This window comes from Rattus rattus, chromosome 15, assembly GCF_011064425.1.
Source record: "Rattus rattus isolate New Zealand chromosome 15, Rrattus_CSIRO_v1, whole genome shotgun sequence".
Lineage (NCBI taxonomy): Eukaryota > Metazoa > Chordata > Mammalia > Rodentia > Muridae > Rattus > Rattus rattus.
The window spans coordinates 22,444,488-22,461,703 of record NC_046168.1 but is presented as its reverse complement, the minus strand read 5'-3'; the positions used below and the strand labels follow the sequence as shown (position 1 = coordinate 22,461,703).

General features: G+C 45.8%; 1 protein-coding gene across 1 annotated transcript in view; it reads left to right on the top strand.

Annotated features, from left to right (window-relative positions):
• The window catches only part of Garem1 (GRB2 associated regulator of MAPK1 subtype 1), a 162,958-nt gene extending 145,984 nt beyond the window's left edge, over positions 1–16,974 (top strand). The window contains exons 5-6 of the mRNA XM_032885750.1: positions 13,966–14,132; positions 15,478–16,974. Coding sequence (XP_032741641.1) covers positions 13,966–14,132; positions 15,478–16,375 — 1,065 coding nt within the window. The 3' untranslated portion in view covers positions 16,376–16,974. The remainder of the gene's footprint in view (positions 1–13,965; positions 14,133–15,477) is intronic.
• Positions 16,975–17,216: the final 242 nt, after the last annotated feature.

Here is a 17,216-nt window from a genome sequence, read left to right as displayed (position 1 = left end):
GACACAAGAGACTCTTCTCAGAATGCCCAGTGCTTATAAAATACTGAAAACATAAAGGACGTGTTATAAACACCTGAAAATCATTTACATCTAAGGAAAAAGCTGGATATTTTAAACGAAGCCATTTTTATTGGTTCTGTGACCATGAAATGAATTTTCCATTTTTAGTGTATGGGGGGCGGGGGAACCAGAGAATGTCATGACTGTTAGATGTGGCTTCAGCTTATGATTTTCAAACAGGAGCTTTAACAGGCCATAAATGCAAGCGCTCCCATAGAATTAATCACAGTCCTGCCTCGGGTAGTTAGAGTGCTGGAGAGTGGCAGCCTTGTGTCTAGCAGTCCTCCCACCCAACACTAACGTGGTGAAGAGAGAGACAGGAAGGGCCCACCTCTAATTATCAACATCTTCCAACTAAGCCCCACCTCCTCGATCACATCCCACAGCAGCTCCACCAGCTGGGGACCAAATGTTCAAACACATGTTCCTCCAGGAGATGTGTCTCGTTCATAGCCAACACCAGCGGAACACTTATCTGGAAAGTTGACTGTCCCACCAGGAACTTCTGGGACAACAAAGCAGTCAAAGAAAGAGTGCCACAGAAGGGAGCAAGTTGACTTGTGAATGTAGCTGTGAGGAGGTCTGTCCTCCATCCCAGACTTCCACAGTGCTGCTAAGTTGTGACACTGTTGCTCTTGGGACTCTGATGGTCTTGGTTTCTCTGAGTGAGGGCAATTCTTAATGTGACAGTCCCTCCGCAGTCAGTTATTCTTTGATCCATGTTTATAATGAACACTTTCTTCACTGTATAGGGTTGCAGCCCTCTAGTCTTCATTTTAACTCCTGGCTGCTAGCTAATATTTCTTTTTTTAATAATTTATTTTATTTTATGTGTGTTGGTGTTTTGCCTTCATTCATGTCCGTGTGAAGGTATCAGATACCCTACAACTGGAGTTACAGACAGTTGTAAAAGCCGCCATGCACATGCTTGGAATTGAACCCTGGTGCTCCGGAGGGACAGCCAGAGCTCTTACCGCTGAGCTATTGCTCCAGCCCCCTAATATTTCTAAAACATTTACTCAGACATTTGACAAGTGACAATCCAAGAACTCCTCTGTCATTCTGTCTCTGTCTCTGGGCCCTACCCCTCCCTTCCCCCTCCCCACCTCAAATGGCTACCAGAAGTGCAGGGCCGTTTGCAGGAAAATTGATAGAACTGGAAATTATCATATTAAGGGAGCATGTGTTTTCTGCCATTTGAGGTTCCCAGGTTTTATATAAGCCGTAAGTGGGGGGGCGGGTAAAAGTGGAACTATTTAGGGGGTCCAAAAAGACTATCAAGAGTGGGGAAAGCAGAGTGAGAGAAAGAGCAGTGCTCACTGTGCAGTGTGCACTTGTATGACAGTGACCTTATGCAGCACAATACTGGGTATGGTGAATACATAGTATGAATCTTTTTAGAAAAAAATAGTAAAATCCCAATACCAATAAAGTGCAAGGTATGCCTGGAGGTGTACGCTGTACACAGAGAGGTTGCCCAACACTTGAAAGCCTCAGTTCATCCCCCAGCACAGACACAGCCAACAGCATCACCAGCTCTCAACCCTCTGAAGCCATCTGGGCAGCAGTGTCCTGTCTGGGACCGACATCTTCTGTCTGGACAGTCACCCTGGGCTGGGCGTTGGCACTACACAGTCTGTAATACGCTGGTGAAAAGAAAACCCAGGGTGAGCTCTAGATTGAAGCCACCGAGTTCACCCAGCTTTTCTCTGAGTTTGCTAGGCTTTCTGACAGACAGGACACTCCCCCAGCTTCTAAGAGTCAGGTGTGAGGTCCGAGCTGTAAGATGACGACTGAAATCAATTACTCATCATGAAGGTGGGCAGCCCATCATTGATAAGTCCCCAAAATGAAACACACCACCATGAAATCAAAGGATGCATTGAAAGCTGGGCCCCACTGCACCAGGTACGGTAAGAGACCACTTTCAGCTGTAGGTCAGCTGCCGTCAGCCAGACGAACGTTCAGTGAGAGGATGGACTCTATCCAGGTCCTTGGAGTCAATCTCCTGTAGTGAAGCTCAGAAGAGCGCCAATCTCCACAGCACAGGATAGCCAGGAGAGCTCCAATCTCCACAGGATAGCCAGGAGAGCTCCAATCTCCACAGGATAGCCAGGAGAGCGCCGATCTCCACAGCACAGGATAGCCAGGAGAGCGCCGATCTCCACAGCACAGGATAGGTCACTCCAAGTGGTTATGCCAGGAAGCCCCACATGGACCTGCATCCTCACTCCACTTAGCAGCTTCACACCTGAAAGAAGTAGCGAGCCTTCCCGAGTCAGCTCCTGTGGGGATGCTAAGTCCTTCGCTGTGTTATTGCGTTATACAAAGGACTTGGCACATCCTCTTAGCACTTAGGGAACATTCAGAATAAAGAGTAGCAATAATTGAGTATAGGACGGATTCCCGCTCACAGCCAGACAGGAAGTGATGTTAACCTTTCAGACGGGCTGGGCACCTTTGAGGCTGCTGAGAGGCAGGGTGTGAGGACCAAGCTATAGGATGAAGAATGAAGTCGCTCATCATTAGAGGGTGGGATTAGCGCAGCTCCAGAGAGAAGCACACCACAATGAGACTCAGGGGGGAGTGAAAGCTACGGCTGTATGCCTCGTCCCATCCTTCCTTGACGAATGGATGGAGAGAGGAAGTAAGTCCCTCCAAAGGGTCATGTACATCTCCGTAGCCGAACCCAGAGAGACAGATCAACGGCCAGAGGTGCTGCTCTCCTCACATGATGACACATTTGACTTTTAAAACAGAGCAGTATTTTAGCCTTTACTAGTACCTACTTGACATGGTATGCACCATAATGACCTGGCAGTGGAGTCATCATAAACCAAACAGTAAGGACCTGCACTGTCCCCTGGTACTCTGAGGATCCCAGTAGCGAATGTCATTTTAAGGGGGAGTTAAGGGGTGTGAAGAACTTGCAGGTGCGTGTAAAAAGGGCACTGGTGAACAAGGTTCAAGGAGCTGGCATTCCCAGTCCCGCCTGCATGGCGGTCTCAAAGCTGAGGTGTTCTCTCCCTTCACCAAGCCAGTAGTGTTACCAGCCCTGAGCACCGCCAACCCCACCCCCAACAGGATTAGGATTTATTCCTAACTACTCACGTTAAGAAAGCTTTATAAAAATGTTGGTTTGAAAACTAAAGGAAGTGATCGTGAGAAATGATTCGACCTCAATTTCTTTAATTCTATCTTTATCCTTTTCCCCTTTCTCAAATATTGGGGCCAGTGCTAGGGCTCACAGCACTTCACATGTAAGCCTGACAGCCTGAGTTCATGGCAGAAAGACAGAACTGACGCTCACATGAAGCGTCCCACTACTTCCACACACACTTCCACACTCACGCACACATCACACACATCACACACAAATGATACTACATTTTTTTAATCTTTCAAGAAAAATATGTTAATGTTAGGTAAGCCATTAAATGGCAGGTTTTCTTAAAGACACCATATGCATTAATATTCAAGTTGAAATATTGAAAACCCTTAAAATGAATCTGGGGCCTGGGGATTTGAATAGCTTGGTGCTGAAATGCTTACTTAGTGTGCACGAGGCCCTGGTTTTCAGTATCGAGCCAGGAAAAAAGATACCGCATGGAAGAGATAATTCGCATCAAGCGAACTGCTCTACAATAGCCTCCGTTCAAGATTCCGCTAATTAGTGAGGTCTCCTAGAACATTTGGCATTTGATTCATTTTAATTACAACTTTTGAGGACTACTTTGTAAGCCAGCCCTACCTGGGCTTTCATCCATTAATTGAAATGACGACTGTGATGAAGTATGCTGTTGTGGGAATTCTGAAGCTAATTGTCTTCCATCTCAGGTCGTTTTTACATGAAATTTTCTGAGCCATTTTTCTCTCTATGTCCATTGGAACTCTCAATGACTGGCATGCTAATTAAGGTAATTATGACACCCTAGTGGAGTAAGTCGTGTCTCAGACATGCACTAAGTGCCATTTGTGTAAAGTCACACTGACAAGAGGGTTATATGTTATGCAATGATATATATCATATATTGTACTCCTTTCTCAGAAAAAGCTTTATATGAGGCCCCAGTGGCACCCAGGTCTTAAACAACGGCCTCTTTTCAGAACCATTTGCCCTTCTTGCCTCTGGCGGAGCGACTGCAGCTCTCTCTCTTAGTTGCCCTTGCCTGGGGCTTGAATTTGGAGACCTTCTCCCAGTAGGGTCTGTCTTAGATCCTTAGTATCAATATACAATGAGACGAGGGAAATAAGAAGACACCATATTAAAGAATGGGGATTTAAGCTGTAAATTGGCCTTCGGTAGTTAATCTAGTAGCAATTCATTCACACTTCGATATGATAAAACTCGCACTTCTGTCCAGCTGAGAATACCCGCTCTGGCTGTGTGACAGGGCTATGAACTCTTTGTATAAAAGACTCTTTATAAATAAGATTTCTTAAGGCTGTAATGATTGTGTTATCTGGGAGGGGGAGTGTGGGAAGAAATGTAAAATGCAGGGCAGAGAGCAGGCAGGGAAGGCGAGGTTACAAAGTTCAAGGCAGCGTAGTAACAAAACTCCTTTCTTTGGATTGCCGTCGTTGTCCTGAACTTGGCTCTTGTAGAGAAGAGCACTCAGGATGAAGGTGAGCGCAAGCTTAGATCAAGCTCCCCACCAGCGTTTATTTTCTGAATTGTTCTCAGAATGGAAACAAAAGTTTCAGGCCCAGAAGAATCCAAACTCTCATTCGTGGACGCTCACAGTTCCAGGCAGAATAACCTCTCCCACAGGCCCATCATCACCACGACGACCAAGTGTGACGTACATTTAGACGGTAAAGCCTTGGGAGCTGTGGCCATCAGCAGCTGTCTCCACATCCACTCTCTTGTCCTAGGGCTGAGCAGCCACTACTATGGAATCGAGTTTTTCTCAGAAGGATATCTAAAGGATATTAAGCAAGGAATATGCCATGGTAACATGATTTCTTTTCTTAAGCTATCTCATTGGTCAGTTATCATTTAACTGTATCATTTAAGGTGTATCATTTCCATCTGAGAAGAAGAGAAGGGAGTTACAGAGTATCAGGAAACAAAGGCTTCCTAAGAAATGTCATCTAACCAAAGTCTCATACCCCTCATAGACACTTAGGGTGACTTTTCTTTTTTGCAATTTTTTTCTGTTTTTTCAAGACAGTTTCTCAATATTGCCCTGCTGTCCTTGAACTTGCTCTGTAGACCAGGCTGGCCTCAAACTCACAGAGATCTACCTGCCTCTGCCTCCCAAGAGCTGGGATTGAAGGTGTGTGCCACCATGAAGTTGCTTTCTGTATTCTTTTAATCTGAGGAACATGGAATAGGAGGAAGAAATTTTCATAATATATATAAAATACCACAACTACATGTAAGACTTGAATTTTTGTTGTGCAGACATCCATATTTTCCAGCCTGTTTTCCAATCAAGCAGGAACTCACTATATACAATTAAATCCTCACAAATTATTCTTTTTTATGTATTTATTTATTGTATATAAGTACACTGTAGCTGTCTTCAGACACACCAGAAGAGGGCATCAGATCCCATTACAGATGGTCGTGAGCCACCATGTGGTTGCTGGGAATTGAACTCAGGACCTCTGGAAGACCAGTCGGTGCTCTTAACCACTGAGCCATCTCTCCAGCCCACAAATTATTCTTAACATGTAGGCATTTCAAGAAGAAACGTGCCCCATTTCCCCCCAGTATTTGGTCCTTTATCTCGTTCTCAGGCACATATTCTAGGACTTATAAGAGCTGCAGCAGTGGCAGGTGTGAGGGGTGGGGGGTTAAATGCCTATTCCTGGGAGGTAGGAGAGCAAATTTAACCTTCCAGGCCATCTTCAGACATCAGGGGAATAGTTCTATCCCATGATGCATTTGACTTCAGTGCAGTGATTGAAGTTGTGCTTGACTTCCTGGTGACCATGCCTACGTAAAACAAAGCCCTGCACTCTACTAGATACATTTTATCCTCATGCTAGCTCATGGAGGGTTAGGGAGCCTGCACTGTTTTCTGTACAATGTGGCCGGCAGAGGCTGGCAGAGGCCGGCAGAGGCTTATGTGCTCATTCTCCCTTCTCTCCTCATCAGTGAGAGTTCCGCATCCATAGATGCATGGGCACAATTTAAGTTTCTTTCCATTCAAGAAGAAAGCCATCCCATTCCAAGCCCCTTTCTAAAAAGCGTCCCCTTCTGCTCCCTTCCTGGCCGTTACTGGAAGTGAGCGGTGTATCTTACTGACTCCGTCCTCTCCTCCTCTGGCTCCCGTTCACAGGAATCTGCCTTCTGTGCCTTTCAAGCCTCATCTGCTAGGCTTGCCAACGACCTGCTGACGTCCGTCCATATGGTGTGCTTTCTTCCCCCTTCTATGGCTTTCTGACGTTTTTATCTGCTCACCGTGGCTCTGCTGCATCTTGACACCGCATCTTCCTCCGTATCTCCCCTCTCTTGTCTCCCCTCATTGCATTGTTCCACAGTCCTGCTCTGTGGACAGTATGATGCAGTCACCTGTTCTTCTCTTCTGTCGTCCCTTGGGGGCCCAGCCTTCCTCGCTTCTCACGTGGCATCTCAGTGCCACCAGAACTTCAGATTCCATCAACAAGTAAAATCTAGTCCAAGCAGTAGTTTTAGTCTTGAATCCTACAGCTTCTCCCAGCCCTCTTCCTTGGAATTTCTGTCTCTGTCTCTAACACAAGGTATTAGCATCTGTCTCACCATCCGCCCTCCCGGAACACAGCATCACTGTGGTCGTTCGGTGTTAGATGTACCAGGGATCTAGCATCATGCTGGCTAAGCCTCTATTACACTCTAAGTCCTGCTTCCCCAAGACTTTCTCACTACAGTGTCCTATGAATTTATTCTCCTGCTATCTGGAACAAATTCATGGTGTTCCCACAAACCTCTACACATATGTCTATTAGTACACTCACCAATTTTTATTTTAGTCGTATTTGTTTCCTTTCCTCACAACTAACTCTGGGAGTTATGCATTTTTGCATACTCAGCTCAACTTCTATCAGACACTTAATATGCATTTGAACTTCTGAGTAGAGCAGTGAGGTTAACAATATGTAGAAAAAGACTCATTAGACTTTTAGAAACAGTAAGAATAGACAGTGGTGATGTCCTGCCTATTACCACCCAGGACAGACACCTATTACAGTTTTCTTCAAATCCTCACCATTAGGTGTTTTCCTTGGATCTGGAGTATGGCTTTTACACCACCTAGCTTTGGAAGAACAGTTCACCGTCTCTGCCTTTCCCTAAGTTAACTTTGTTCGGAACCTTTGTGCCATCTCTGCAAATACCAAGAACTAATGACACCACACTATTCATGAGAGATATTTGACAAGATTTAAGACACCAAGATTTCAAAGAAGGAAAGACCTCTGGATATAAAGGTGGCCATGTTCTAAACAGTGGAGGCCGGTGCTAGGAGCCTCTCTGAACATCCTCACATCGCCTACAGACAGGCAAAGGTCACCCATAGTCTGATGGATGGTCACATTCACCTTAAAGCTGAATGCTGACCCTCAGGTAGCACAAGGTTAGTGTTTGTTCCTGAAAACACAGACACCTTGTTTCCAGTTGACGTTCAGCTTCCAATACTGATTATAAGGCAGACCCCACCCACCTCCCAGGCACAGGACGGTGTTTTAGACGCTTGATTGGGAAAAGGAACCCTCGGGAGGGTGGGAATGCTGACAACTGGAGAATGTAGTCATTGTATTTCACCCCATTACCATACCAAAGTATGATGGTGAAGATGTGGTACCACGGAAGCTCACACCCAGCCCACACGACCCGACGATATGAATTTCCACAGTAAAAGATGCGTATGGCCTAATTTAAAGGTAGAAATGCATTTCTGTTGCCTTCTTTTTTTAACCTTAAAAATTAGCCTGTTAATCAGTTAAGTTTCACCTGAAGTTCTTTCTGGGTCTTCAATTCTATTCCATTGGTCTATCTGTCTGTCTCTGTACCAATACCATGCAGTTTTTATCACTACTGCTCTGTAACACAGCTTGAGGTCAGGGATGGTGATCCCCCCAGAAGTCCTTTTATTGTTGAGGATACTTTTCGCTGTCCTGAGTTTTTTGTTATTCCAAATGAATTTGCAAATTGCTGTTTCTAACTCTGTGAAGAATTGACTTGGGATTTTGATGGGGATTGCATTGAATCTGTAGATTGCTTTTGGCAAGATGGCCATTTTTACTGTACTAATCCTGCCAATCCATGAGCATGGGAGATCTTTCCATCTTCTGAGATCTTCAAATTCTTTCTTCAGAGACTTGAAGATCTTGTCATACAGATCTTTTACTTGCTTGGTTAGAATCACACCAAGGTATTTTATATAATTTGTGACTAATGTGAAGGGTGTTGTTTCCCTAATTTCTTTCCCAGCCCATTTATCCTTTGAGTAGAGGAAGGCCACTGATTTGTTTAAGTTAATTTTATATCCAGCCATTTTGCTGAAGTTGTTTATCAGCTGTAGGAGTTCTCTGGTGGAATTTTGGGGGTCACCTAAGTATACCTTCTTATCATCTACAAATAGTGATATTTTGACTTCTTCCTTTCCAATTTATATCCCTTTTGTTGTCTGATTGCTCTGGCTAGCACTTCAAGTACTATATTGAATGGGTAGGGAGAGAGTTCACCTGAAGTTCTATGTGACATATTCCCACCAAAACAGACAGATGCTAAGCTCCGTATCCACTAGGGAGTTATAGCAGTGGCACTGGGCCATTCCATTTTGACTCCTGGTCTAATTGAATAGACATGAAGGGTAAATAACTGTAGTAGCATGTCGGCCTAGTCCAGAAGCAGGAATCTGTCCTGGTGGCAAGACAGAACGTGTTACCTTTAGGACTAGGCAGTAAGAACGGCCGATTAAATGTCATGAGCTGGGAAAACTGAAACAGAGGAAAGCAGGGAAGCGTGAGGTACTTCAGGCGATGGTGGACCTACCAAGCCGACCCACTGTAACCGAGAGAGAGGAGGAAGAAGAGCAGGGGGAAAGGTGCAGGAAGAGGAAGCGGAGTCTGAGAAAGAACCAGGAAACAGGCCGCTTGACCCATCCCATCAGTCGCCTTTTATTGCCAGATAAAATTCATTTACCGTCTTCCTTCATATAAATGTCTTGTGTTGAATCAAATCAAGAAGGGTAGGACCATAGCTGGCGTAAAAGATGATAAGAGACAAAGCGAAATAAGAGGCAAACCAACCCTCGCTGTTTATAACTTGCAAGGACCAGAATGTGTATATCCCACCACAGCGTGTAATCCTTCCCATAATATGCCGTGAAATAAGGCCATCAGAGAAGCCACATCTGCAACCCGAGTGGAAAGTGCCCAGCGCAGGACTGTGGCTAGCCAGCCGCCTCACCCACTGAGGACTGCCCTTCCTGCCCGCCTGGGACAACAAGCCCTTCATTCTGGGCCTCTGCAGAAAGATTCTTAGAATCCCAGCCCAGGATAAGCTGTAGCTTTTAATACTATCATTTTCCCAAAGGACATTTTAAAGGAGCTTGGTATTTCCAGGCTGAACTGAGTTAGACCCAGACTCCGTTCAGGAGTCCAGGAAGGTCCCAACACTGTCCGTGTCTCAGATTTCATTTTGAAGGTTAGCTGTAAACACTTCTTTAACCACAGTTTCCCTCACACTGGGCCCTGACATCTACAAATGCTTCTTTTCACTGTCGGCCTCCACCCAGCCCTAGGAAGCCCTTTTGGATTGCCCAGCTGGTGAAGGTACTGTCAGAACAGCCTCAAGTGCTTTTGGCCATAAGAACAGGAAGGGGGATACCCTCAGGCCACATTCAGCTATACAAGGCCAATATTAAGGTCAGCCAGTTAATTTTAATTGAAATATACATCATAACGGGCGTCTCAGCACATTGCCATCAACGTGTGAGGTAAGCTATTCCTAATGAACTATCATACCTAATGACTGATTCTAAAATGGAGAACACTCCGAATTGAACTCATCACTAATCTTTTTTCTTCACATTCCACTTAATTCTGACATTGAGAAGAACTCATGTATTTTAAAAATTAAAACGTTAACCAGTTCCTCTTTAAAAAAAAAGAAGAAGAAGAAGGAGGAGGAGGAGGAGGAGGAGGAGGAGGAGGAGGAGGAGGAGGAGGAGGAAGAGAAGAAGAAGAAGAAGAAGAAGAAGAAGAAGAAGAAGAAGAAGAAGAAGAAGAAGAAGAAGAAGAAGAAGAAGAAGAAGAAGAAGAAGAAGAAGAAGAAGAAGAAGAAGAAGAAGAAGAAGAGGACCCCAATCAGTAGAACAGTCCCCCGGTTTTCCAGAGTCCATCGCTCATGAGTTTTCTTTCTGTGGGTGCTCACCGATGCCACCTGTTTCATTAGAGGGAGGGGTGAGACAGGGTCTCACTGTGTGGCCCCAATTGGCCTAGCAATCAGTCTTACCAAACTTACAGAGATCCACCTACCTTTGCCTCCAAATGCTAGAATCAAAATGTATACCACCACCCCTGACTCACCTTTTCATTTTTAATGAACTCTTATTAAAATATAATTATGAGGCTGAAGAGAAATATCCAAGGTTAAGAGCACTGGCTGCTCTTGTGGAAGACCCAAGTTCAGTTCCCAGCAGCCACGTGGTGGTTCATCACCATCCATAACTCCAGTTCTAGGGATTCAACACCCTATTCGTATTTTCACGGGTGCCAACCATGTAAGTGTACACATACAGACACGCACACAGAACACGCATGTGCAAAATAAAATGAAGAAATCTAATAAAAAGTAAAAACTTTAATTGTTTCCCTTCATTCCTTTGTTTTCCTCTAACCTTCCCATTCCCCTCAAAATCATGGCCTCTTCTATAATTGTTATTGTTACAAATACATAAACACATAAACACATAAGTACAACCTACTGATTGCATGGCTTCCGAGCTCACCGCCTGATATTGGATAATTAATTAGAGGACTCCTCCCTGGGGAAGGAGAACTCTACCCTTAGCTGCCTATAGTTCTCTATATAAAGATAGAACCCCACTCTATCCACTTTATGCTGACTATTGGTGCTGTCCTTGTTCAGGGCCTGTTTACATACCATACTGTTGTGAGCTAGGAGACAGTGTCACAGCAGATCTCCAGGTCCTCTGCTCTTAGTCTTTCCACCTCCTTTTCCAAAGTGTTTCATGAGCCTTCAGTGTAGGGGTTGTGTATCCCTCGGGATGCACCCCCTCCGTGATCAATTAGTTATGCTCTGCATCGGGACCAGCCGTGGTTTTCTGTAGAGATCCTGTATCTGCTGCAAAGAGAGCTACTTTGATAAGTGTCGTGTCTCTGCAGCACACCCTGTTTCAAAGGCTCCAAAATGGAAAACTTACTGGACCTATTGAAGAGGAAATCTCCTGCCCAAGTATTTAGCTTTAGCTTGAATAGAAGAGCTCTCTTCTTCCCAACCCAGTACCGGAGCTGAGGGTTCTCAAATGAGAGCAGAGACCCCTGGGCTTACACTGAAATACAATGAATGATGTTCTTTAAATCACTCCCAAAGGATGTGGTAGAATATATTTATGATTCCAGCATTCAGGAGGTGCAGGCAGAAAGATGGGTTCAAGGTCTTCCCCCACATCACACCAAGTTCAAGGCCAGCCTGGGCTATATAATAATTCTGTCTCAAAAAGTAAATTAAAAGAAATAGAATTGCTTCCATCTCATTTAAATCAAGGCACCTCTCATAATCATATGGCTTCCTTTTCTGGCTGATTTTCTTTGGCAAGTAAATCAGACCTGGGACTCCAGCTGGAGGCCCAGTCTGCAGTCAACGAAGGAAGTATATGTATCATGGAAGGCTGTTCATTCCACTTTCAGCATCCTTTCAGTCACCACAGCTGTCACTTGCTGTTCCCGTGTCCCTGAGACAAGTGGTTGAAGAACAGACTGAAAGAGATGCTGGCACCACAGCCTGAAAGCAGGCGAAGATGTCTCAGAACATGTTTAACAGTAGGCCATGGGTCAGGGTGGACTAGCACAACCAGGCATCGGGTGCCCCCTGCTGCCCGACATGGAAAAGGGCACACCGGATTAGCATCAGTAAGAATGCTCTAGGGAAAGAAGGCTCCTTGGACTAGAGAGGCTGCAAGGACAGTCACTTGCTGAAGTCCCAGGCTGTCCCAGGTCACCTAGATCATTCTCAATGTAAAGATGAGTGGAGGCCATCTGACTGGGGTAGGTTTTTTTTTTTTTAATTTTTTATTCTTTTTTTTTTTTTCAGAGCTGGGGACCGAACCCAGGGCCTTGTGCTTGCTAGGCAAGTGCTCTACCACTGAGCTAAATCCCCAACCCCTGGGGTAGGTTTTTATCAGCAGAAGTTCTACTCTGGCATTGGAGTGCTTTCTCATTGCTCCTCCAGCTTCTGTGTGGTCCCTGGACCCATAGCATGACGTTCACCTTGGAGCTTGTTGAAAAGCAAACTCGCCCAGACAGTAACTCCTGCCTGTAATCCCAGCTACCCAGAAAGAAAGGAAAGGAAAATAGTGGGGAGCTTTCCTGGGACAGCATCTTACTGTTACCCTGGCTGGCCTCAAGTTTGTGGCATTTCTTCTGCTCTAAATGAATGCTGAGATTACAGACATGCACCATCGTGTCTGACTTCAAAAAACAACAACTTTTAAAAGAGATGGTCATTTACTCAGTTGCTAGAATATATGCCTAGCATATACAGTGTCCGTTAAAACACACACACCTCCCAGGGACTAACCCACCATCCAAAGAGTACACAGACCCATGGCTCCAGCTGCATATGTAGCAGAGCATGGCCTTGTTGGGCACCAACGGGAGGAGAAGCCCTTGGTCCCGCCAAGGCTGGACCTCCCAGTGTAGGGGAATGTCAGGGCAGGGAGGTGGGAAGGGTGGGTGGTTAGGTAAGGGAACACCCTCACAGAAGAAGGGGGAGGACGGATGGGTATGGGGGTTTATGGATGGGAAACAGAGGAAGGGGATAACATTTGAAATGTAAATAAATTTTTAAAAAAATCCAGTAAAACACACACATAGGAAATGTTAACTCTCAGCCCCCATCCTGGATCTGCTAAATTCAAATACGCATCTAAACAAGGTCACTGTGATTTTTATAAGGCACCAGACATGGCTGTCAGTGGTGCTTTAACCCTGCAGAAGACCCACATTTTGGCCCAGAAGGCTCGATGAAGAAAGCCACCAGGCCTAATGACCTAAATCTAACCTCCAGGGCCCACACGGTGGAAGCAAAGAATGACTCCCATAAATTGTCCTCTGACCTCCACACAGCTGCTTTGGAACAGCTCGTGTATGCGAATCTGAGGGTGTGCTCGCACACAAGCAATGTAAAAAACTCTGTATTCCCAAAGGTTTGGGTCAGACTGTATTGCATATGGAAAGTGAACAGGGCTGCAGCAGTCTTTGTCATTGTCATGGCTGACACCCCCACTGCCTCCCACGCCCCCTTCTGCTCCACACATCCTGGCATCTCTCAGGCCTGGGTTTCCTATTTCTTGCTCTATTTCCCCAGACGCTAGCATTAACCAAACTGCTTCCTTCCAGCCCAGTCTGGTCCCAGCAGTTTTATTCTAGTTTTATTTGTGTGTGTGTGTGTGTGTGTGTGTGTGTGTGTGTGTGTCCATGTGTGTGTGTGTCCATGTGTGTGTGTGTCCATGTGTGTGTGTGTATGTCTATGTGTACATATGTGAATGTCTATATATGTGTGTGTATGTGTGTCCTGCTTACCCACTACCTTGACTGCTTAAAGTACCCCTCTCCCTGCATGTCGGAGCGGTGCTCCCCAATCTTACCCTTACCCCTGCACCCCCGTCCCTACCCCTGCCTTAGTCATGACGTCTGTTTTTAACCTGGAGTCTTCTTTTCCCACACCAGGTCAGGGAAGAATGCCGGCTCCTGAACGCCCCACCTGTGCCACCCCGAAGTGCGAAGCCTCTGTCCACAAGTCCCTCCATCCCTCCTCGAACAGTCAAGCCAGTTCGGCCACAGACTCGGTCTCCAAGCCCCACCCTGTCTTACTATTCTTCAGGGCTGCATAACATGTGAGTCCCGACCCTGGCAGAACCCACAGCAGACAGTTCACAGGCCTTGGGAGTATCCCCTGCAGCAGGGTGGGGAGGGAATGCTGTTTGCCTTCTTAAAAGAATTGTATAGGGAGATCACAATTGGGCCCCTACTCGTTTTAACCTTGGGTGAAAGAGCTGGCATCTTGGTTTTTAAAAAAAAGAAGAAAGAAAGAAAAAGATGGCACAAGGCGTGTGAGAAACCAGGGAGGGCTCTCCTCTTAGCTGCAGTGTGTGGGCTGCTGGCACTCCTTAGAAGCCAGCTCTGGTACTTCCGCCTTGACTCTGACATAATCAAACAGGGCTTCCTACCAGAACCACAAACTCAAACTCAGCACTCTGCTCTGATATGAACCCAGTGGGAAACCCGTTCTGACTATGGCTACAAAGAAACAAAACAGACCAGCCCCCTTTCTCTCAGAAAACACTCAAGGTCTTCTGCAAAACAAAGTGCCCGTTCCTTCTGCTGTTGGCTGGAGTATGACCACTGCCCACCTGCCTTTCCGCAGTCTCTGGTTTCACTGTCAATCTTACGATGTGAAACTGTGGCCCTCAGGATGAGGGCACCCCTCACCTGTGTTCCTGATGTATAAAGTCTTTGTGGGAAGTTTTTGTTTTGTTTGGATTTCTTTTCGTTCCCTGGGCATTGAAATTCATATGCTATACGTATAACTACTGTTCAGAAACCGAGGCAAAGATGGGCACTGTGTTGGCAACATTTCCTCCTGTCGGACACCAGGGAGGACCCCGAGCTATGACAGTGTTGATGCGGCCACGTCCTTGTCTCTGGCTTGTGTATGCCCTCACCCCTGCCCACTGCAGGCATCGCTCTTAGGTTGGCCCAAAGCATGGTGTGAAAATGTTTCTCAGTGTAAAGGTGCAGGAACTTGCTAACAACGTTTCTTACTAAACTAGACGTACTTACATGTGTACATATACTAATTTTTATCCCACTGCAACATTTTAAATTGGTGTATACACATCCACGTATACAAAGAACTCCACTGATTCTTTTTTTAAAAAGCAGGTAATTTATTGAATATAAGAAAAATATGTGTGTGTAAACACACACACACACACACACACACACACACACACACACACACACACATATATTCCTAACTACCTTTTGACCTTAGAAATAACATCTATGAATAATTGTAGGGAAAATCTTGGGCTTTGACCTTTTTTCCCTAGACAGGGTCTCACTGTGTAGACCAGGCTGGCCTAGAACTCAGAGAGCCACCTGCTTCTACTTCCCAAGGGCTGGGGTCACGTGATCGTTTCACTGATCTCCTTTTCTGTTTGTTTACTTTGTAAGCAGCGTCACTCAGAGTGACACAAGTCCTCCCAACAGTGCTCCTGTTTCCTGCTATCCCTGCACCCGAGTGAAGAGTGACTCTGTGGACCCCAAGTCCCCGTTCGGAAGCCCTTCTGCTGAAGCTCTGTCCTCCCGGCTCTCGTGGCCCAACCATTCCTCAGGAGCGTCGGAGAACCAGACAAGGAGTGACTTCCTGCTCGATCCAAGCAGGAGCTACAGCTACCCCAGACAGAAGACGCCTGGCACGCCAAAGAGAACCTGCCCAGCCCCTTTGGATTTCGATGGTTGTGAGCTCCTGGGCAGCCCGCCCAGCACGACCTCTGTAGAGTTCAGCAGCAGCGGTGTCTCCAGTTGCCCCAAGTCAGCCAGCTACTCCCTGGAGAACTCCGAGAGCAACTCCCTTGCAGCTGGCATGACCAAGCAGAGCGTCTCCTGCCCTGCCTTACCCCCAAGGGCCCCAAAGCCAGTGGAACAGAAAGCCACCCCCGAAACATCTCCTTTGCCTCTGAAAATTGATGGTGCTGAGGAGGACCCCGCAGCGGGGTCGCTGGACCTCGCCGAGGACCAGTACTTTGTCAGAAAGGGCGTGCAGGACATCTTCTCCGTCTCTTATCCTTTCTCGTCTCCCCTCCACCTCCAGCTGGCCCCCAGATCCTGTGGGGATGGCTCCCCATGGCAACCACCTGCTGACCTATCAGGACTCTCTATAGAGGAAGTGTCCAAGTCTTTGAGGTTCATTGGTTTGTCTGAAGATGTCATAGCCTTCTTTGTCACTGAAAAGATCGATGGGAATTTGCTTGTTCAATTAACAGAGGAGATCCTCTCGGAGGATTTCAAATTAAGCAAACTACAGGTAAAGAAAATACTGCAGTTTATTAATGGCTGGAGGCCCAAAATATAGCCAAATGCCCATCTGTTGTGAGACAGAGCTAAGGAACATGTGCTGGAAGGGGTGGGCTAGGACACAGATTCATGTTTTTGCACTTAAAAAAACAAAACAAAACAAAACCTTCTCTGTAAATAGAGATAAGAGAAAGTCTTACTATGCAGATTCCGTTTCTGAATGGTGAACAGGCTATTTTGTACATCAATAAAGATGCTATACAGAACACTTAGAGGTGTGCCTTGTACGTCACTCAACATTCAACAGCTGCTAAAAGAACTGAAGTCATATCCAGAGAACTCATTTGTACCCTAATCGGTCTTCGAGAAGGCATGGTATTTATTATAAAACAGCCAAAGCTGAAACACTTGTGAACAGTTCGCTTCCTGGGGAGCCGACGGTGGACAGTTCATTGTATTCTGCGGCCCGCTTTGCTTCCTGTCTGTTGTTTAACTCCTGTGCCTGACGATGTTAGTGGTGTGAAGTGACACTTTAATGTTCTATGCTTGCTGGAGATCTTTTTATCAAAAGGCATTTTCCAAAATTCATGTTTTGCTAGAGGAGATCTGGTGTCCTTAGAAATGACACAAATCATGACCATTACGTTTGATCTGTAATCTCTGCCAGTTTCATTGTGCAGAGGAAAAGGGGGAAAAGGTATGTGTGTGTGTGTGTGTGCAGTACACACGGATATGTTCTGATGTAATTTTTTAATCTGATATTTTAGATAACATCTTTTTACTTTATAATAGCCACTGAGGTTTTCAGACTTTTAACTGAGGGAAATGACAGCTACTTTGAAACCATCACCCTTTCCTCCCGTGTGCCCCAGTGAGAGGTCTGAAAAGCCTTTCTCCAC